Here is a 24644-nt window from a genome sequence, read left to right on the forward strand (position 1 = left end):
TTTCCAGTGCTCTTTTATGTGGGAAGTTTCAGCATGGCACAATATTCTTTTCAGACAAATCTCATTTTTTCCTTACCATTACGATGGTCTTATCTTAGTCTGGTGACATTTTAATAACAGATATCATGACCCTTGCATTATGAATTATCCTATAAGTCTATCACTAGTGGTTATATATAGTTTAGGGTACTATTATTCATGCCTAATATACTACATTACAGGCACCCTCAGCAGCAATCACTACATCTTAAAATTTTGCACCCTGTTGTCTTTCCTCCCTTTCAAGGATAGCCTGCTGCTGAGTTTCAATATAATCACAATATTCAACAGTTTTTCATTGCCTATTATGTCATTCTGCTCCCTTGGCAAAAAAAAAAAAAAAAAGCACAAAGGCAAAATTACAACAAAAATCTCAAATACTTTTAAGGCCACACAAAGATGGAAAATGTTTACAGTCTGAGAAGATTGATGACAGAATATTTAAATTTAAAAGTAGCTCATCAAAAAGAATCTATTAGGTCAAAAAAAAAAAAAAAAAAAAAAAAAAAAAAAAAAATTCAGAGCATGATTGTAACAAACACTGTTTGAACATGTATACACAGTGTAATATTAGCATGCAAGCATATACTTGTGAATGTATTGACCTTAGTATTCAAAATAATTTGTGCAAACACATTTTTTCAGCAGTAATGTAGAACAGAAGTGAAAGAGGTTATTCTGGAGCAATCACGAAAAGAAGGAGTACAAAATTTAGAAAAACCACACATAAACTTCACTTCTGAGAAATCAACTATCATAGATTTTTTTAATCACTAGTAAATGAAATCCAAAAATTGGGCAATGAAAATAAAAATTTGCAGACTACATTAACAGACAAAATATTTCAGCAAATCATGCAACATTTAAATGCTGTTCAAAAATTATTACAGTTGTCAGAAAATTGCAACACAATAAATCAAAAAAATATATATGCACTAAATTTGAATCTACAAGTAAAAAGATTATTCTACAAAAAATATTTTTCTCAAGAAAAATTTGTAAAAAATGAAAACTGAACAAACCTACAGCAAATGAAACAGAAAAGTTCTCAGATATTTTATTAGGACAGGCCTGTCATTAGTAAAGGAAATGATCATGACAATTCAATACAGAAACATCACTAATAAGTGAACTTTATTACTATTTTGCTTGATCAAGAAATTTAATCATACAAGCTAATCATTACTTTTACTGTTAACTGCTCCTGTAAGTTTCTTTCTTTCTATATTAATAATTTAGAACAAACTATGAGAGATTAATTGATTATTTCAAGTTGCTTTAGAACTTTTAAGATATTTAAGAGGTAATTTCATCCAGGAAATCTGCTTGCTAAATGAAAGTGTGCTATGATTAAAGAAAACATTTGTAAATAATCAAACTTTTGAAAATAACATCTGACTAATGTAATATGTTTTGTCAATCACATAATAACTAAGATTTTACTTTTTTTTAATTTTTTGCTGTAAATATTATTTGTTGAATATTTTATAGATAATAAAAATACATAATGAAAATTTTGTGCATGCGCTTAATGTTGTAGGTAATTTCGAATGCTTCATCCCAGAACTTTAATTCTTCATTCAGATTTGTGAGGAGAAAAAAAAAAAAAAAAAAAAAAAAAAAACTTAATGTGTATCCAACTTTTTATTTATTTCATAGAAGAATTTTATCTTGAATGTTGAATACTTGTAAATGCATTCACAGTCATCTACTTCCTTTTTTTATTAACGAAAAAGCTCATTAAGCTGTTCATTCACACAATGCTCCAAAAACGTCATCCTTATTACAAACAATGCATATTTTCCTATAGCTTTAAAATTAGTTAAATTATTTCCTTACTCAAAATAGTTCCTTATGTTATCTGAAGAACGAAAACAGCAACTTCATATGGCATTGAACTGTATTTCAGAATTAATCACTTATAAAATTTCATTATGCAATAAATCTTTTTTTTTTTTTTTTTTTTTACTGCAGTTTGATAGTTACTCTGTATAAATTGCATTCATAAACTGGTAGAGTTATTGCTGAAAGAATAATAACTAATTGTACAGATATTTTTTTTTTATATGGCACAGATGCTTGAACAGTGTGATGTCCTATAAATTATTTCATGTATGTTAATATAAAAGTTGACATGTAAAAATATTATTTTTGAAACTCGAATTAAATAATCAATGATTCATCAAACGCCAAAACGCAAAAACAAGCAGCACCAGGAGATACTTTCAGAAGTCATAATAATCTAATATAGTATGGAAAACTTGATATTATAAAAGAAAATAAGATTAAACTATAAAACTATATTCATGTTTACATAGTCATTTACGATTACTCCGCCTATAAATGACGTCATTTTCAAGTCAAACATAATTGGCCAACATCAGAAGGGTACGGCGCGGAGTCTAGCTTCTCGTATTACTTAGCAACTTTATTTTCAAGTTCTACGTTTGCAAACACTTTAACCTGAGGGCAACAGCGGGACTTACATGGCGGTATTTGCGGATTTTCTTGAACTGAGTAACTCATAATTAGTTATGAAATCATAATTGCGAATTTGCTACGCAGGCTGTTTTTAATCTTTACCATATAACATGCCTATGAGTCCTGACAGGCAAGTTTTGGGTAATCCTAAAATTATTATTGTAATCAGTGGTAAACGTAAAAGTGGGAAAGATTACGTTGCAGATATATTATTAGAGAGGTTAGTACGTTTGCATTTACTTTGTGTTTTTAATTTGTCCAACTAGCATTTTTTTTTCATAAAATTTATTAATTAAAAATTTCTCATTACAGAGAAGGAAATAATTAAGAGTATCGAATCACCGATTATTTTAAATAAGAGTTCCTCTTATTTTATGAATGTAGTTTAAATTTATTCATTGACTTGTTAACAAACATTTGTAAAAACAACACATTAACAACTATTTAGTTGTATTAGTACTGTCTCATGTTAATTGGTAATGAAAGTTTAGAGCCGTAAACATCCCAAAGTCTGAGCACATGTATGTACATTCGCATAAAAGTGAAACGAAAAAAAATATATGTATGTACAGGGTTTCAAAAGAATAAATAGTAATGTTAAATTAAATTTAAATAATTCTCTTGGGCCATTGCTGCAAGGAATGAAATTTGAATATAACAAACATTCTCTATTCGTAAAAAGCAAATTTAAAGTTAATTAAATGTAAATGAAATTTAATGAAAACAAATAAATGATTAATTATTGCTGTGAACTAATCTACAATATCATTAACTTCTGAGAGCATATGTAAATCAAGTGCAAGTATCAAAATCCATGAATAAATAAATAATTCAAAAAATTTATTTATCCTATTATTCGCTAATGCATTTTTATAAATTTTTTAGGATTAATAAAATTTTCACTTGCACTTGATTTACATATGCTCTCAGAATTTAAATGATATTGTAGATTAGTTCGCAGCAATAATTAATCATTTATTTGTTTTCATTAAATTTAATTAACTTTAAATTTGCTTTTTATGAATAGAGAATGTTTCTTAAATTCAAATATGCTTTAAATACAGGGTATGCTTTAAATTCGTATTATATAATTTTCAAAATTTTTTGCGGGGAAAATTTAAATAAATAAGAGCATAAATAAAATAATATATTTAATGCATATAATAATATAAATAAATTATAAAACACGAATATCGATCAAATTGGAACAAAAAGCTAAGAAAATTTCAGACAGGATGAAAAAAGCGTATGGGATTCGAACAAAAGTTAAATTTTCTTACCGTCAGCTTTACCACTAAGCTAGCATCACACGGGAGTCGGGAGTCGTATGCATATTTTGGCTTATATACATCATCAAGTAAATCAATTCTTAAAACTAAATTTTTTGGTCCTATTTCAGTGTGCTATCATCTAAAAAATTCACCAGAGTTTGTTCTTCAGCTTCTAGTACATTTTTTACAAAAAACGTTATCTTTTAAAGTGGTGTTCCGATTGAAGTTAAACGTGCTGCTAAAAATATATTTCATGTGCTTATAAATATATTTATGAATAGAGAAATACAAATTTAACATACACTTTAATGCAGTGGAATATTTAAAAGGCTATCAAATTTAATTTATAATTAATGTTTTCAGTTTTTACCTGTTTCAAAAGAAAAAAATAAGAAATCTTTTAATCATATCTGATTTGCTATAACAGTTTGATATAGTCAGACATTCATTTTCATTAAAGGTAAATGAGTATGCAGAACTAGGAAATAATTGTAAGGACAAATTTTGTTTTTTCATGGACTTGGAATTATAATCTTTGCTACTGATTTTCTTGAATTGAATTCCTGAACGCCTGATTTTATCTGCAAACAAGTACTGTAGTTGCAGTAATCTTATTTTTCTTATCTTTTTTAAGCTAAATTTAGCTGATTGCTGACTTTTTCAGCATGCAGATTTCTCGATATAATGTTAATTCAGAAATAAGTATTTTTTAGCAAAACTTCCTTTTCCCAAGCGAGCGTTCATCGCTACTTCTGCCGCCATTAATTTTTGGCGACTACACCTGATTGCTCCTTCTTTACCACGTGACCCCAACGCATCCACAGACATATGGATAGAAGTTGGACATTGTTGAACTGCATCCGTACGTCATCCGTCACCGCACATCGACCGGATTGCAGATGTCAAAGAGAATTCGCTCGCTGATTGGAGAAACGCATACGCAGCAGTGGAAACGCGGCTTCAGTTGGGTAAGGGGAAATTGCACACAGTGAGAGAAACTGCATGAAGGTCTCCGTCTCCAAGAGCGATGTAATCATGTCACTTAACTGGTTATTGTTAACGCTGTAGTAGTCTACTTGGTAGGGGGAAGGAAGTCCATTTCAACAAAAATTCATATACATGGGCATTCCAGATGTTTAAAGGGAACAGATTTGAACTCTCTTGATGCAAAAGAATTAAGCAAAGTTCTTCTGCTCTCTAACTATTGAGCATAATTGGACTCTGTAAGAAGAAAGTACTAAAAGTCATTGTTAAAATATGCCCAAAGATTAATTTTATTGATAATTAACTAATAATATATATTTATATCAATACAATTTGAAGACTTATAAAAAAAGTTGCTTTGAATGGATAGTTCCCATTTAATATAAACAAGTCTGCTGCAGACTTATTTATGTTTAACTCATGTTATGTATTTTATGTTTAACTCGTATGTATTTTATAAATCAGAGGTGGAATAAAGAATGTCAGTATAGTATCAGTTTTATTCTACAGGAATTTTGTCACTGAGCATTACATTATTTTTTGCTAAATTTCTTTATTGGTAATCAGTGCCATCCTAACAGCATAACAGCCCCTGGCAAACCAAAATGCCGAGGCCTCTGTCACAATCACTCGCAGAAATTAAATGTAAGTGAAATGCAAATGGATTAGCATAAGGCCTCCAGATGAGTACCAATGAGTCCATTTGTTAAGACGACCATGTTGGTAACTTAAAAGTTATGAAGAAAATGTCTAAAAAAATTTTATGTGTGGTGCAATAAAGTGAGATATTGAAAACCAGTACACGTAATTTTTTGGTAATTTTTATGTTTATTTTATTTTTAATAATACATTTGGTAATAAACTGCTAATGAGAACTTTTGATGACACCAAACTAACACTGATGATATTCTGTAGACCAAGAGATTTTGATTGCCATCTGGGTGTGGCAGTTTGATTCCGGATTTTTTAAAGATAATTATTCTGATTTTTGATAATTTTATTTAACTAGTTTTTCTTGGCAAACATTGACAGATTTAACTCCTCATGTCAATTGTAAATAAATCATATAGTTACTGTAAATGCACCTTTCAAACCATTTTCAAACTCTTAACATTTGCCTTTACTTTCCAGTGTTGCATTTCTGTTACTTCATATATAGATTCATTGCACAGAAATTAAAACGTTCTAAAAAATTAGCTATATTCTGTGGTTCTTGGAGGGAAGGAAGAAGATATCTTCTATTTCATTTTTCGCAAATCTCATTAAAAATAAAATTATAGAACATCTCAAAGCTTATAACAGAAGAATGTTCACTTAGTCAATAAAATATGGCAGAGATTGAGGGAATGATTGTAATAGAGAAGCGGATAACCTGTTAGTAAATGGCAGGTTAAGATACAATAACACGCAGAACAAGTATTAATTTAGAAGTCAAATAACAAAAATCAGCATTATATTTTCAAATTTTCACAGTAAACACAGCCTGTGAAAATTTGAAAATATAACGCTGATTTTTGTTGTTTGACTTCTAAATTAAATGACAGGTTATCATTTTATCTGTGTGCCAGTTAATGTATCTGATGACAGTCAAATATGCAAATATCTATAATTTATGATTAGATAAATTTAGTAATATTTAGACTATTAATGTAGTTCAAAAAAGATATTTCTAATGCTATATATTTTGTACTCAGAGTGGTAGTCAATTTATATTTCTCTTAATATTAGTATTACGGGGTCTGCGAGTGCTGCTCAGTGCTCACAAATTTGAGTAAATTGGAATTTTTGAAATTGTCACACAGGACCTCTTTTGTGATGATGGTAGAGCATTTTACTCCCATGACTTAGCTTGTAGTTCTAACTTCGAGAAAAACTTGTTTACCAAAGGACATGGAACTTGCCATGTCGCACTTCAATTTTTAAGCTCATAGATATTGCCGCAAACCAGCCACAGCTTAAACACCAAAAGCACAAGCCAGTCATGACGCAGTATCAAATATTACATAGGTGTACATTAATGTATATTATCATATAATTTTTTCCAAAACTTTCATAGCATATTTTGATCTGCCCACCAGCGGCCGAGCGGTTAAGTCGCTGAACACTGGTAGTTCGGTCCGAGGTTCGAATCCCGCGAACGGGCTGGCTGCGTGGGTGTTTTCGTGGTTTTCCCCATGTGTAACGTGTATACGAGCCAGTTTCCCTTAGAAAGCCCTGCACGAAGGCATCCCTCCCCTTAGGCAGATAGCCCTAGTGTGCTTTGCCATAATTAAATACACACCTACACACCATATTTTGATAGATTAATGAATGTCATAAATAAATTTAAAATAATTTTTAAGGTTTTTTTTTCTTAAAGGTTCGGATCAGGAAAAGCTGTAATAATTCGACTATCAGGACCTTTAAAAGAAAGATATGCCTTGGTATGTATATTCAGTTTTAAAGTGAATCTTTCCAAAATATAAATATTTACCACAATTTAAATTTGTTTACAATTTTAATATATTCCTTTTAATAATTTTAATGTTTTTGCTTCAGATAATATCTTCAACTAAAAGTGGTCATTTTTATCATTTTTACAAAGATAGATTTCCATTGTGTATGAACATTAGACATTTCTGATAACTTATTTTATGGTTTTGTTATCTATGAATGCAAGTACAGTTAAAAGTTGTTAATCCAGACACCTATAATCCGGACCTCAAAGCTACAAACTTTCTGCACGTGCGTCAATGCATAATGCGTTCACGAATGCGCATAGGCATTTACGCATGTGCATGTGTATGTGCGCATGTGCATAATATGTTTACGCATAATACGTTTACACATGAGTAAACGTATTATGCGCGTTTAATGTATAACGGACGGTGTAAGCTAAGCTAAAATTATCTAATTATCTATTTCAGTTAATGTTGCAGATTGCGTTGTTCCTTAATCTTCGAATTGGATCCGGCGTATTATTTTTTGCAGATTGTTAGAGCAATTTTATAAAAGTAAGCTTGAACTTTCGATTATGTCAAATAGAATTTCCGATATATATTTACTAATATGTAAAGGATCTACAAAGCGAAAGTATGTTTCGATGTCCATCAAACAAAAAGTGGAATTGCTGCAAAAAAATGGATAAAGGCATATCCTTTGTTTCTCTAACCATTCCGAAATCTGTTTATCAATTTCACGCTGCTCTGCGGGGAAGGGGGGGGACGTCGCAGCGCGCAATGAACTGAAAGTTGATCTGTCAGCACTATCCTTATCTTCAGGGCAGATGTTTTTATTTTATTCAGCTTATAATTCCTTACTAAATGTAGTATTTCATCTCTATGTATTCCGTCTTTGATATGATTTAAATCAAATTCCTCGTCATTATAAATATCACGAGTACACATCAAGTAGTTTTTGGGTTGCAATTTTCTAATTTCGACTATGCGTAATGTATGGTTCATGTTCCAGGTTTCACCTGCCCTTGCTTTATGTTTATTGATAGGAGGAGTGAGCTTGGCATTTTTTTGTTCAAACTCTTCAAGTCCAGCCCCATTGTTATTATCACCAGTCTCATTTCATATTCTGCATTTGTTTCTGTATTTTTTTTGTCACATGTTAAAATAATTTTTCAATTAAATACATTGTTCAGAATGGCATTAAATTGTTTATAGATGAATGAGAAACATCATGGTAATCTGCATGAATCTACAGCCAAAAATTCAAGAGAGGCTCTTGTTTAAATTTAGATTTTAATGTCGAATCTCTTGTTAATAATCTTGATATGTTGATAAGTTGTTGTCTTTTCTTCATTGACAAGCTTTCTGATTTCTTGTAGTACTCAAATGTATTTTTTGTACAGTCATACTTGGTTTTTATCTTCTGGGAAATATTCTCTTATATTTTGGTTCAAATGCAAAAGATGTTCCATTGTACAATTTTTAACACTGTCATCAAAATTCAATTCATTTTCAATTAGGAAAACCGTTTTCTTCTGTAAAGCACTCATTTTCTTTGGCATTTGATGACTACATATTGAGTTTTACATCTAATCTGTAATTACTAATCCATATATTTTGTAATTGATAAACATTACTAAACCATTGTGAGTACTTTATAATTTTCTTTTCAAATTTTTGGTTCTCGGAACTCTGGGGTTTGACCCACAGAACGCTAAGGTTCTGCAAGACATAGTTTTGTCATTTTTACATCATTACTTCTCTTGTTCCTTGGAATTTTGTTAATATTCTAATCTACATTTATAAGTAGGTACCCCATGAATTTACTTTTAATCTTTTGTATGCAGAAATGTTATAATAACTTAAAAAAAGTATTTTTATTTTCATGTGCATTTAACTAAAATCATGAAACTTTAAAAAAGTTTTTTAAAAGTATTTTTCATTTAACTGTAGGGGAGATAGATTTTTTCAGAGCTTCCTAAGAAAAATGCCATGTATTATTTATTTTATGCATAAAGAAAACCAAAAGCATAAAAAAAAAAAAAAAAACCCATTAAACACTGTATTAGAGCATTGCTGAAACAACCAAAGTGTAATCCAATAAAATTATCTCATTTGAATTTTTAAACTTTTCAGATAATAAAATTTTGTTGCTTTCTGATTATCTACGCACCCACTGAAAAATCGCAAATTCGTTAATGACATTAAAAAGCATTCAGATAACTCAACTAATTTTTTTATTGAAGAAAAGAGCCATTTCCTAAATGGTGGTGCATAACTCCATAAAAATAAATAAATAAAAAATAAAAATGAATCAATAAATAGAAATAAGAAAGCAAGAAACTTCAGTAATAAAACGTAAAGTAAACTTACTTTTTTTGAGAGATCCTTCTGGAATTTTTTTGTGCTTTAACCCATGTACGCAGCAATCTGTGTTCACTTTAAAAAAACAAAAATTACAAAATTGCACAAACTTGGCATCCTTTCAACAATGGCATTGCACACTGGCTAAAACAGAAATACGTTACGGGCATATCCAGATTTCCAAATTGTTATTTGTGTGACATTGTGGGTTGCCACATTATTTTGATGACATATGGCTTTGCTTCATGAATAATTTTCGTAACCTAGAGCAGATGATCAGAAAGTTTAAAAGAAAAAGAAAAAAAAATGTCTATGTTTCCTTTAAAAAAAAAACAACTGAATCTTGTTGTGCAGAATATGTAACTGTAGATAGAGAAAATAAAATTGTAAACTATAAATATAAAAGTGTGTACTTTTTCTACAATTCTTTATTTAATTTTTATCAAAATATTTCTTTTTACTTAATGATATTTTATTTTTTAAAATTTATAATTATTTTTATGTGCAGGAAAATAATTTAGACTATGCAAAGTTACTTGAGGCATCTGAATACAAGGAACTATACAGGTTAAAAATGATTAAATGGGGAGAAGACATACGAAGTAAAGATCCTGGATATTTTTGCCGCCATGCTATTGAACAGTCGCAAGCTAAATCAAAGGTTGTGTGGATTGTGAGTGATGCAAGAAGAAAAACTGATGTGGAGTTTTTCCTTTCAAATTTCCCTAACATTACATACACTCTGAGGATAAATGCATCACCTGAAGTCCGAAAGCAACGTGGATGGAAGTACACTGAAGGTTTGTAAAATTTTTAGTTGTCTACGTTTATAAACATACTATATTTCTTTGATTCTAAAGCATATGTTTTAACTTCAGTGACGATAGCAGAAAAAAAAAAAAAAAAAGAAGAAGAAGAAGAATTTGATTATAAAAAATAAATAAATAAAATGAATGAAATCAGAAACCAACTTTGGCGATTTTTGGCGGAACATAGTCACCGAGTTTGTACAGTTCTTTGACTTGTTATTTTGGCTTCATGCCAACAATCGCCACTACACAAAGCCAAAATAACAAGTCAAAGAATTGCACAAACTGTATTCATGTACACACTGACCTGTTTTCACTTAAAAAATATCGGAGAATTGCACAAACTCGCCATTGTGCATGCTCTTGATTTTGTCCATGTATATATTGATCTATTTTCACTTAAAATCTCAAAGGAGGAGCCGATTCTACACTAGAGCCAAGCAAAAATATATATATATAATCTCAACAAATTACATTTTAAACAATGAACTAACATAAAAAAAGAAAATTCATCTTATGGCATCTAAGCACTACACAAAGGAAATATCCACTTACCTTATTTAAAAATTCCCATGTTTTCATTCAAACAAAATTCCTTAAGAGCATCCAAAAACTTCCTAAAATTATCTGAACTAGAATCTGTATACTGGCATCGCAACATAAATTCACAAAAATAAGAGAAAAAAATATCCTGCATAGTGGTGGTATCTTTCAACGTTTGAACCATACGCATTTCCTTCGTACAAACAGGACACTTATAATGATTACTTAGTAAACCTTTTATTCACACCAGTCAATTAATGTTTTTTTTCTCTTTCGTTCCAAACTGTAGAGAAACTTCAAATTAATCATACCACATTTAGCCATTTTACCGTGTAAACCACAAAATAAGCAATGTAGTTCCTTACCAACACACAACCAAGCCCTTACAAATCTTTTCCCATCAGTCAAATTCACCACAATCACGCAACCAATTATGTCATAATAAGGCTTCCATAACATTCAACTACTCATTTTATCATAAATGAAACAAAATTTTAGCAGTAATCCAAGGGGCACACTTAAATATAGGCTAACTGTGAAAAACTGTTCTGAATAAATGCATTTTTTTTGGATAACCCATAATCAGATACATTTTTATAAAAATTATGGAAATAACTCATTTTTAAGTTCTAATTTAATCTGATTTTAAATGCTAAACTATTTAAAAATTTTATTTAAAGGTAATGATAGCTAAATTTTTATTTCAACTATTTTTAAACTATTAAAGTTCTATTAATGAAATTGGAAAAGTGCTTGGTGTAAATTAATGCTAGTGTTGTGTAAACGCATGAGTATCTGCAAAAAGGTGAAAATTATTTTTGAAAAATTTGTAACACACATATAACTGCAAATTCCTAATTTAAGTTATAAAGTCATGAATTAAAATTTCACAATAAATCATAAATAACTGAAAAGTTCTATTAGTTTCAGAAGTCTCTTCTAGATTATAACCAATATTAATGTCAATCCATTGCTAATTTCTTCATAGAATGGTACAATTTTAATTTGAATTATTTCAAAATAAGCATTCAGTTTTCAAGAAATAATAAATATACTGTTGCGCTGTATGTGTTTCTGGATTTGGAGTAATTGATGGTAACACAGGATGAAGAATCAAAACACAATTTATATGCCAGTATTACATGTTTACAGTTGAAAAATTAGGATAAAAGATGCTGAAACAATTAGCAACATAGCCTTCAGGCTATGGCGGTGAAGACAGCTTCACAACAAAGCACTAAAGTATAGGTTCTGACTCGGCCAATCGCTCCAAAGCTAATCTCTGAACTCAAGACACTACTACACTACTGAATTCAAGCTACTACTTTCTCCATGTACACTGCTCAAAAAAAAAGGGGGGGACAGTGCTATATCTCCCATTCTACTGGGCCGATTGACAAAATTCAAATTGCGTTTTTCATGTCTCGAAAGCGCGACTTAGGATATATATTAGATTTATATATAGCACTATTCTAACATAGGTATTTTGACACAAAATCGGACTTTTTCTGAAATAACATACAAATTTTTTTCCATATTTCGATTCTACGTCTCAAATTATGCCAGAATACCAAGTTTTGTAAAAATCGTATGAGTAGTTTTTAAAATATTAGCTCTCAAAATTTTAGCTCCTCAATGTTAATTGAATTTGGCAAATATTTATTAATATCTCTTTTTTTATTAAACTTTTTTGATTTTTTCTCTCACATTTCAAAATTTAGGTTCATTCCAAATAAAATTTATCCATTTTTTTGTGTTTTATTTTTTAAATTTCTATTTTTAAATAATTTTTATAAATTTTTTGAAAAAAATTTTGAATTATAACCTATAAAATTTTTACCATCATCTTAAAGTAGGTATATTTTTAAGCATATCTGCAAAAAATTAGACTTTTTTATTCAAAATTTTCTAAGATATACACAAATTTACATATTTTCAAGTTTTGAAATTTGGCATCTTTTTTTTGAGCGATAATAACGCCAAATGTGGTCTATGGATTTTTGTTACAGTGAATTGCCACAGCTATTTTTAACCTTAAATTTCAAGTAAGATTTTACGGAGAATTAATTATATAACATTTTTTCCCTCAATGAAGCGTAATAAATATTTATTAATACTATATGAAAAGCTATTTTTTTTTAAATTATAGATTATATTATTCAAATTTTTAACTATTTTTTAAAATTTCTCTCTATCTTCCTTTTTTAAAAAAAATAAGAGTAAATTTTTACCTTCGGTGTTTTATCGTCTGCTACTTTACTTCGTTTAAATCGAATTGTCTAAAACTGAGAATTTTTGTTTGATATTTATTTGAATTTTATGACATTAACTGCATAATTTATTTCTAAACAAACTGTTGCTTTTGAAGTGGCTGAAAGAGCGGCTGATACTATCATCCACATTTTTAAAGCACAGTATATTTTTATAGAAACATAATATTTAGAGTAATCATTTTTATAAAAGTCAAATTATGATATAAACATACGGCCCTCTAGAGACTGAATTAATGGAAGTTCAATGGTTATGTAGAAATGATCTGCAACTATGTGAAAATGGACAGACGCTGGCTGTTTTACTTCGGTGTTTAATGTCTGGAAAGCCTTTTTTTCTTTTGAAATTTCACATGATTTAAATGGAGGTGTTTCATATTTAAGATAAATAAAATGACTCTTTTTATAATTTTAGATCGGAATTTTCTGTCTTCCATTCATTTGACTTTTCTACCATGATTTGCAGTTTTTATATGCTCAATTATTTGGAACTCTTCCGTTTCCAGAATTCGGCATTTGCTGAGCTTTCCAGATAGTTGAGTTTTCAGTGTAACTAAAAGAATCAGATAAAATATTGCTAGTAATTTAACCCAGGGTCTAATCCCACTGAGGAAAGATAGCTGTATAACTCTTTTCATGGTTTTTTCTACACATAATAAAAAAGCCAGTTGGCCTTGGAAAGTCCTACATTGAAGGTATTCCTTTTATCAAGGAAACAATCTTTTTTATACTATGTTCAACCTTAAACAATTTACATAAAAAAAATCTAATTCTTTAACAGCTAATTGCTATTTGCAAATTGAAATGAACATATATTATTCTGGCTAATAAATAATATTCTCTTTCCTTCACATAAATAAAGGTGCTTGTGTATTATTCCACTGACTGTGAAAGTTGATGGATATCCCACCAGAGTTTTGCTAATCATTCCTAAGTAATTTTGAGCCTTATTTCTATTTTCAACTTTTACGATAAAACATTAGTTAGTCTGTCTTCACAATCCATTAAATAGTCACTGCTGCATATGTATTCGCACATTCTTTTTTGCGCTTTGTAATAAATTCATTCTTCATAATAAACACATTGATTTCTACTATTTTGTGAGGCTGTCCAATTTTACTTTAAGCTCTGTTTAGAACAAGCACTGTTGGTACAAACTTCCCACAGGTGATTTTTCCAATCTATTATTATTTTATCGGCTATATCCAGCTGTTTTTTTACCTTTCAACAGATATTCTTTCTACCAGCCGTAAATGAATTAGAATGCAGTCCCAAATGTCCCTCGGACATTTTTTGCAAAATGCAAGAAACGACAACAGTAACAGTTAATTTATATTCTTATTCATAAAAACAAAAGGTGGCTTATTTAGAATTAATTGGATTGGGAGTACATCAAATGAAAGTGCAGTTGTTACAAGTGTGTTCTGGTGTCTTGCTTATCCATAACTGGCACTAAATCGTGCTGCTTCATGACAGTTTTATGGTTGACTGGATAACTCATGTGTACATAAGTAAAGAAATAAAAGTTATTTGGTTTATTTTATTTACACATACTTGAAAGATTCTAAAGAAAATTATGATCCTCCTTCATATTCCCAAAGAATCATTGTGATTGATTACTTGGAGAAAGGGAAAATAGTAGCAGGAGATTGGTAGAAAGATTTTTTTATAATGCTTTGCATTTTTAAAATTAAAAAAGAAGTTTTGAAATATTTAATACTGAAGTCTTGTTTGAAATGTAAATCAGTGTCTAGTTTTAGTCTGCTTTTATTTATTTATTTATTTAATTTTGTGTGTGGGAAGCGGATGGAGATTAATTATCTAAGCATGAGCATTAGCTTTCAGAAGAATGTTAATTAAATGCTTAATTTTAAAATCACTAAACAACCTTTTTTATTGCATAAAACTAAAAACAATTAATTCCATAAATGACATCATTAACATTTGTACTGCAAGATAACAATATTGATCACTTAACAATTTTAAGGTATGACATTAGAATTCCCCCCTCCCCAGAATGCCCTTATTTCCATCACAAAGACTTGCAGTATATAGATACAGATTTGATACCAGTATTATTCCTATATACAAATTGTAAATATGCAACAAGCAGCAACAAAATAGTTTGTATAAAAATAGGGGAGCACTTTTAAAAATCTCAGCTTGGCAATAGAGCCACCAATACATTCCACGCCAATCATAAGCTCGAGCATTAGCTTTCAGAAGAGTTCTGAAATGAAAAATACATACACAAGAGACTTGCAGTATTGAAAATTGGTATTTTTTTAAGTGATTTTTTTTAATTGAAAAGGAACAGTTTAATTTTATTGCATATTGGCAGACATGAAATTTTATATGGATTTTTTTTTAGGGAAGAACCTGCATCAAAAGATATGACAGTTTTTATCTGAATTTAGATGACGGTAGTATTAAGAGTGATCTCTATTTCCATGCATATGTGTCCATGGGATTGGTGTATTGATAAAATTATGATTATTAATATAATTTCTCAATACCTTCTTTCTTTCATTTTTAGGTGTTGATGATTGTGAATCTGAATGCGGACTTGATGACTTCACCAAATGGAATTATCGGATAGATAATGATAATTCTAGTCAGTTGTTAGAAGAGATTAATAAAATTCTTTTTGATATTAAAATAAAATTATGTGAAATTGTATGTTAATGAAAAATTTGTAGAAAAAATTTATTTTCTTTACAGCATATGTTGCGCATGAAGTTTATATATATACATTTTGAAATTTTTCTATAAAGGCAGCTAATTTTGCAAATATTTTGCCTGGAATGCTTATAGGCAGTAGCATTTGTTGTTAAGATGTATATAATTAGTTTTATAAACTATAGAAAAGGATTGTTTAAAGAAATATTTCTTTTATTATAATTATATTCTTTGTTAAAAATTATATAAATGTAAATGGATACATTTTTGTGTAAATGTTAACAAGGAATTTAGTAGCCCCTCAAATGAGATAATTACTCTTTTATTGTTTTCATGTAAAACCTTGGTGACTCAACACCTCAAGGCACAACAAGGAAATGCCAGCTTAACTTATCTGTTAACACGTTCAGCGCGGCGCCGAATTTGGTCCTTTCCATTCAGCCAACAGCGAGCTAAGCCGTATTTTTGTTTAGAATGTTTCAATAAATTTCATTAAAACTAAAATTGATCACATTTCATTGAGACTATATTTATTTTTTAACTTTAATACTGTCGGTCCCGTGGGCTGACGCCAGCCAAACGAAAATTCCAGTGCCAGCCCCCAGGGACCGACGCTGCTCACACGAAAAGTTCACTGCCGATCCCCAGGGACCGATGTCGGCCACACAGAAAGTTCACTGCCTGTCCCCACGCACTGGTGCCGCGCTCAACGTGTTAAGTTGAATCTGAGGATGTGGATAATCAGAAAGTACAAACAATTAATTAATTCATACTTTTAACACATTTGTTTTTAGCAGTTCAACTTCCTTCTGTAGAACTTAAAGCATTAAATTGAATACAAAAATCAAATTTGAATTGATTTGCTTTAATATTAGTTAATTTCAGGTTGCATATTTACATCTGAAACGCCAGGTATTCTGCTAAATTATGATGATAACAGTGAAACTATGCAGAGGTAGAAAATGAAAAATAAATGGCACAATTATTTAATTTTTCTTATGTTTCAAAAATAATTTCATTTTTATTCTTATTGCTTATAAAAATTCATAAATTCACTATGAGAATGAAATTATTTAAAAATTAATTTCAATTTAATGATATATTAATTGTCACACTTAAAACTAAACAAAATGTAATTTGTGGAATTATTACTTTTGTGGTCTTTAACTACCAGCTCTGAAAAATATTAGCAGCATTCTAAAGTTTTATGAGAGAAAGGGGGCCACACAGGAATAATTTTTAAAGCATTTAAGTAATACTTCCGAAGTACAATTAAAGAATAAATTTAAAGAAGAATGCCTTGTTTAAAAACCACTCCCCCTATTTTAATATTTGTAAAATGTAAAAAGAATTATTGCATAAATAAATTGAGATTAAATGTGATAGGAATAGATGTTGTTGTTAAATTATTAAAATGTTTTTGGATTATTGTTAAACTTTTTTAAAAAAATTGCCTTATAAAACTGTGCCAATACAATATGTATAGTGCCAATACAGTATTATACATGCAGCAGATATTTTATTTTAGTATTTCATAATTAGTTTACATTAAAATAATATTTTCATGTATATAAAATGCTGTACTCTAAAAGCAATAATCAAATTAGTAATAATCATTTCCCCCTATTTATTGTATGATAATAAATGTTTATTATTATTTCTTATATTATTATTAAGGTATTAAATGAGATTATATTATGAAGATATAGTTGGTAAGTTATTAAACCTTACAGGGAATTTCAGGTTTAATTTATGCTATATTTATTACGATACTGAAGAATAAGCAAACAAAATGTTCACTTTTGTGCAATACTGCTTCATTTAACAACTAAAATATTGCTATTTTAGAAGTTAAATAATTTTGTTTCAAAATGAAAGCCAAAGATACTGTATTAGAAAGGCCAAAGGAAAACTTACTTTATGATCCTATGCTTTCACCAATATGTAATTAATTATATCTGCTTTTTAATTATTTTATTTACTTTCCTAATTTGAATTGTTTTGATACAAAAATGTTTTTATTTTCCCTTTTTCTTTATATGTATAATCACCATGTTTGTAGCTTCGTCCTCTGTATTAAATTTTTAAGTGCAATTTTTCAATATGAATTTGCATGCTTTGTTTTAGATGCATTCATTTAAAAATGGGGGGGGGGATCTTTTACTTTCAGTTATATTATTTTTCAGGCAGTAATGTGGTACATCTGTTTTTCAGTATTTTAAGCAGTAAATTATAAAAGCCTTGTAAGTTTTAGCACCAGAGCTGCTATTAATCTCAATCTTGTGACCGTATCACTTTTCAACTAAAAGGATGTACTGCCACACTTTATCGACATTTAAAGAAATAACACATCAAATATAAAAATATATGGCAACACTTCTTAATACTCTATCAGGAAATTTTGAAGATATGCTGTTTTTTAATATTTGGGATTTTGCTGTTGAATTTTATGTCTGAAAAAAGTGAAAAAAGTCTGAAAATTTAAGTCTGAAAAAAGTGAAACAAAAAGCCAATAATAATAATATTTAAAAAAAAAAAAAAAAAAGAAGAAGAAAGGAAGGAGGAATATTTATGTGATGAATTAATTGAGAAAAGGCTGAAAAAAATTTATTTTAACACTTAACACTGTGTCAGGAAGTCTAAATGTATGCTGCTTTTAAAAAATTTTGTTATTTTGCTGTTGAATTTTATGCAGTGTAAGTGTGGAAGTGATGTTTAATAATAAGATTAAAAAGACGTTATATATATATAGGTCAATTGTTAAGAAAAACACTGATATAATGAATTGAGAAAAGACTGAAAAAATATGTAGCAATTCTGAACACTATTGGGAATTCTAAAAATATGCTTTTAAAATTTTATGACTTTTCTGTTGAATTTAATGAAGCATAAGTGCAAAGAAACTAATGATTAGTAATAAATTTTTTTAAAAAGTTCCATAGGTCATCTTATTAAGGAATCTTGATATGATGAATTAAGAAAAGATTGAAAGAAATAGGAAAATGTGTGGCAATATTTAATATTCTATTGGGAATTCTATACATATGCCACATTTAAAAATTTCGTGGTTTTACTGTTGAATTTTATGTGGCATAAGTGCAAAGAAAGAGATGTTTAGTAATGAAATTGTGTTAGCAGAAGTGAATTCAAGAGCAAATTCTTAAACTAGGAGCTCAGCAAGAGCATAAAAACCTTAACAAACCCTCTGGTGTAATGTTAAAACCTGAATCTTTTCAGAATTATTTTTTTCTAGACTGCTATTACTAGTGTTTGTTATAGTCTAGTAACATACTAATAATAAGTTTGCAGAGGAAGAGTTTGTCATTGCTTATAAAATAAGTTGTCTTGCAAGAATTATTCCCTTAAATTAATATACACTCACTTCCAAAAGTTAAGCACGAAGATGTAAAATGCATTAATAGGGTATGTGATCCCCCCCATCTGTATACAAAGTTTACACCTTGTGACCATGCTTTCAATTAGGTGGTCAACCACCGCAGAATTAAGCAATCGCCATTCTTCTTGTAGAGCAGTTTCCAACTCAATAAGAGTGGTTGGAGGTGGGAAACGTGAAGATACAGCACGGCCGAGAGCATCCCAAAGATTTTCAATGGGATTAAGGTCGGGCGAATTTGCTGGCTACGCCATACGCGCAATCCCTTCACTCTCCAGGTAGTCATCGACGATGTCTGCTGTATGAGGACGTGTGTTATCGTCCATTAAAACAAAAGTAGGGCCAACTGCTGCAGCGTACAATCTCACAATGGGTTCTAGGATTTCATCTCGATATTGGACAGCCATCAAAGAAAACCCATTTAAAGATGTGCAGGTCAGTGCGGTATCCTAACATAATCCCTGCCCACACCATAATGCTTCCGCCTCGGAATGCCAAATGTTCGGTGATGTTTTGGGACTGATTGCATGTTCGTTGTTCACGTCATATCCTTATACACTTGTCATCTGGCTACAGAGCAAATCTTGACTCGTCAGTTAACATGACATTGCTCAAGTCAGACACATTCCAATTGACATGTTCTCGGCACCACCGTAATCCCGTTCTCGGCACCCTCTTGATTGGACGAATAGAACACAAACTCGAGGTACCCTGGCATACAGTCCACTCATATGTAATCTTCGGTGTACAGTAGCTGCAGATATCGCCTTACCAATGGACGCTGTAACCATAGATGTCACACGTGTTGAGGTCGCTCTGTGATTCCGCTTGGCTACAATAGCAATATATCGACCTTCCGTGGGGGTTGTAACCCTTGGGCGACCGGCTACGGGCCTTCGGACAACTGTCTGTGTGGTTTGGAATTGTGTCTGTAAACGTGAAATTACAGAATGATGAACGCCAAAGAAAAAGAGCAACGTCTGTGATCGACTGTCCTGCTTCAATGTGCCCCACAGCATGCCAGTCCTCAGAATCTTCCATTTGTCTTCTGGAAGTCATAGAAACCCGTATGTCTTGAAAAAAAATTGTACAAAAGTTTTAAACACCTTCTATCGGCACTTACAATCAACTTCTGTAACCCTTCGTAAAGCTGGCTTCTTATAAGCCTGCCTTTTTTGCATATTTCTTGACATGAAAGCATGATTGGCTGTTACCTAACATATTTGCATACTTCCATCTACCTCTGCAGCGAATTGCATCCTCTTCAATTCTGATTGGCTTCCGGAAATTTAGCATTTTCCTCTCTGTGCTTAACTTTTGGAAGTGATTGTAAATGTTAGTGAAAACTGCATAGTACTTTTTTTTTTTTTTACCTGTAATCTGAGAATATAAAAGAAACATATTCCTAATTTCCAGTACTTTGCGTACATAAACATTTATTTATTGTGTTTAAATTTATAAAAATAAGCGACGTATATAAATGTCTAATTGCTTTATTTGCACTGTAAGATTGTCTTAAAAGCTATTTGTGATTTTGGCTGTAAGACACATTTAATCCATTTTAATATAAACTCACATAATTTATGTGTTCGTAATGTTAGTATAAAGCTTTATATAGAGTTTTGATATATATTGAATGATGAACATATATCAATGTATCATATGTAATGTTATAACAAATATCAATGTAGAGAAGTATAAAACTATATTCTTTGATTGAAAGATGTATTTGTTATCAAGAATATTTTATTATATAAGTTTAAATAAATATACATACATATTTTGTTGAATAAATGACTTATATCGCATGTTAAAATAAAGCTTCATTTTAGAGAGAAAAAAAAATGTCTTTGTCATGCTATTTAAAAGCAATTGGAACAGACGATTCTCTTTACTAGGTCCTTTTTTTCACCTTAGCATTCAATTTTTAATTGAAACAAAACGCACAAGTATGTAAAAATAAATGCAAGAAAATGTTTCCTTTTTTGAATCATATGCTTAGTAAAGATTTCAGTTTGGCTACTTTGATTGATACCTTTACCTACCTACATATCTTAATTTTATTTAAGTTGAATTTTGCATATGTTTTAGCTTTTGCAGTGTGCATTTTCCCTCTTAAATAATCTAATCACCACTGTAATCAATGCACTTGTTTTAGATTGAAATACTGAGCTGTGATGATCAGTATTTCAATCTACAGGTGATTAGATAAAACAAGTACATTATAAGTAAACCTATTACTTACTCCGCTTAAATTCTCTGACTGAATATTTTTAGTCGGAATAATTCTAAACATATATGTATAAAATGTTAGCACAGGCCCAGCTTGTGTAATAATTGTTAGATCCATTATTGCAGGTTCACTTGAAGTGCTACAACTTTTAAACAGAACCATTTCATGAAAAAATTTGCAAAGGGAATTTAAAAGAAATTTTTAAAAAAGCTAATATTCTTTGATGGGGGTAAAAGCATCGTATGGTTTCATTTATTTCATGTACTTAGATGGGAAAATTCCATATATTTGATATTTTGAAGTAGAAAAAAATGAGGGATTTCTTACACTTATTTCCCATATCCTACTAGAAACAAAATATATAGTGTTTTCTTTTATTGCCATTTAGGTGGATAAAGTAATTCTATGTTATATATTCAAATGAATCAAATTAATAACGACGTGCCTAACCAAACTGTAACGTGAACTGCACAGATCCTTAAACTGGCTCCAAAAATTGCATCATATATTTATTTATTTAGAACTTTGCTATATGCATCATCTATCATTATAGGCAAATTTTCAATTAGTTTAATCCTTTTTCCTGAAGAAAATTTTAGAAATTTGTCCTTTTTACTGCTTTTGGTTAATCCATTCTTTTTTATACTGCAGATAATCTTTGAAATATTTAATAGCTTATTTATTGCTTTATTTCGTAACTTTTATACAGCTTAAATTCATTGAATACATTCTTGACGAAAACTTATTTTTAAAACACTGAAATTTAAATATATTATCTAAATTTGGTCACTGATTGAATTAAGCTATATTGATGGAAGGTAGGATGAATCGTATTTAAGTTCACTATTTCTGTGATTTAATAAGTCAAAAAATGACTATGATGTATTTCTGCGATTAAATAAGTAAAAAAAAATTTGATCTACCAATGGCTAAAACAGTAAAACTACCAATTTACTCTGGATTCAGCTCAATAATAGTCACTAGGATTCCTTTTCATGCATAATGTAATACGGTTTTCCATTAAAAGCACAGCATCCATATATTTACCGTAATTTACAAGCTGTATCCTTCTAAAAGCTATTCGGATTTAAGCCATTTTTACTTGATATATCGACTACATAAACAGTGTTAGACTCTTTGACATCATTTAAGTATAATTTTATTTTTTCTATTTTTATAAGTGTTATTCCACAAGTATTAATAACTAAGATACTGGATATTTATAAAGAACAGCAAAACCATTGCAAAGAATATGTTCATATTTTATCAACAATCTTGTTGCCATTGATAGGTATCAGAAGAGGTAGAAGCATATTACCCAATTTTTATGATAGCAATTAACATTTGAAAAAAAATGCTCTAAAAATACTACATGTTTGGATATAAATAGATGATGCATTTAACCGCAAGTTTACACAGGTGAATGCCAGTGTTACATGTTTGGATATACTTGGATCATACAGAAATGATTGACACGACGGCTCTCACAACGAAACTGTTACACTATGCAATAAGTAACGGAGAAAGCAAGTGAAATACACACAAGGGGGCGTGAACTACTCACAATGCATAGATGGCACTGGCCACAAGCGAGTGGTGTAAGTCAGCATCCGTCCCTTTCGCCGTCGTCATTGAGAACATGGACAGCATCATTCCTATGGAGTGAGTGAGTGAGGTTTTTGACGCAAAACCAAAGATGGTTATGACGCGCCAAACACAGGATGGGATGATTACAAATGACGAAATTAAAATACAATAAATAAAAACAAGTGGACAAATGTACCAAATCCAGAGGATGAAGTCATATAAAAACAAGATAAAAGCACATAATAAAATCCAAGACACAATCTTCAAAATATATTACATTGGGTAGCAAAATCCAGTTTCTTTTAAATAATAAAATAAATTACAATTAGTCTCTCTTCCGATTAAACGGCCGAGAGGTAAGTCACAGCTATTAAAATGTTTCTGACGAAGATTATTAAAATATGACGGACAGATAGACAAACATTACAATTTGAACAAACAGGCTCATTCTCGGCTTTTAAAAAGTAGCTATGTGTCATTCTAGTGTGACCAATTCTGAGGCGAGTCAAAAGAACTTCTTCTTTACGATTTCCAGCAAAATCCCAATGCTCAATTCTAGGCTTTACATGTCTCAACTTGTTTTGAAGCTGAACATCCCAAAGTTGCTGCCATTTTTTTTCGGATCTTGTTTTTCACAATACAACAGATGTCTCCAAAAGGGATGAGGCGACTGGACAGTTCAACAGCACATTTCGCCGTGATATCTGCCAGCTCATTCCCTTTTATTCCCACATGCCCGGGAACCCAGCAGTACAGGATTTCATATCCACGATTTATTAAGTTTATATGTAATTTGAGAATATCCACTGTTACTGGATTTTAAGTATTAGGAAAAGCTTCTAATGATTTAAGCGCATTATAGGAGTCTGTATAAACTATAAACTTTTTGTAGCGGAGCCTTCAGATGTACAAAAGACTATAATATATCGCAGTTAGTTCGGATGTTAAGACAGAGAAAGCATGGTGCAAGCGTCTGCCCTAGATGTGGTCTTCAATTACAAATGCCATCCCGACATGATCTTTTGACTTGGATATATCTGTATAAACTGGAAGATAACTGCTATATTTGTCTCTGTGCTCAGCAAAGAGTTGTCTGTAAATCATCTCGTTGGTGCTTGCCTTCACATGATACTTAAAAACATCAAGAAGCTGAATCCGTGCATTTTCCCAAGGTGGGATTTCAAAATTCTGTACTGTTTGGGGGTGCATATCAGAGAGGGAAAGTTCCTCAATGACAGGGTGAACTCTTAAAAGAAATGTAGGAACACAGGATGGACGTGTTTCAAATAACGCGTTACACACATCATCAAGTAAGCACAGCTTATTGGGATGTTCAGGTTGGGATAGAATATTAAAATATTGCAAAAGGGACAATTGTTCACGCCTCAGATAAAGTGATGGTTCATTAAGAGTCAACATACAGGCTCTGCACAGGATAAGTCCTGAAAGCTCCTGAACAGATCGGTAGAGCTTGATGGTGAACAGGATCCAGTTTTAACAATAGTGATGACTGGGCGGATTCGTAAACAACTGAGCCATAGTCCAGTCTAAA

The 24644-nt window shown here is 30.5% G+C and overlaps 1 protein-coding gene across 1 annotated transcript; it reads left to right on the plus strand.

The window, feature by feature from the left end:
• Positions 1-2452: 2452 nt before the first annotated feature.
• Positions 2453-18433, plus strand: Pmvk (Phosphomevalonate kinase). Its single transcript, XM_035372225.2, has 4 exons — positions 2453-2740; positions 7135-7198; positions 10086-10377; positions 15736-18433. Exons 1-4 carry the CDS (start codon positions 2631-2633, stop codon positions 15882-15884), a joined length of 615 nt encoding a protein of 204 aa, XP_035228116.1. The 5' UTR covers positions 2453-2630; the 3' UTR covers positions 15885-18433.
• The last annotated feature ends 6211 nt before the right edge of the window (positions 18434-24644 follow it).

This window comes from Stegodyphus dumicola, chromosome 11 (assembly GCF_044657685.1).
Source record: "Stegodyphus dumicola isolate Sdum_Otavi_A_Nest chromosome 11, ASM4465768v1".
NCBI lineage: Eukaryota > Metazoa > Arthropoda > Arachnida > Araneae > Eresidae > Stegodyphus > Stegodyphus dumicola.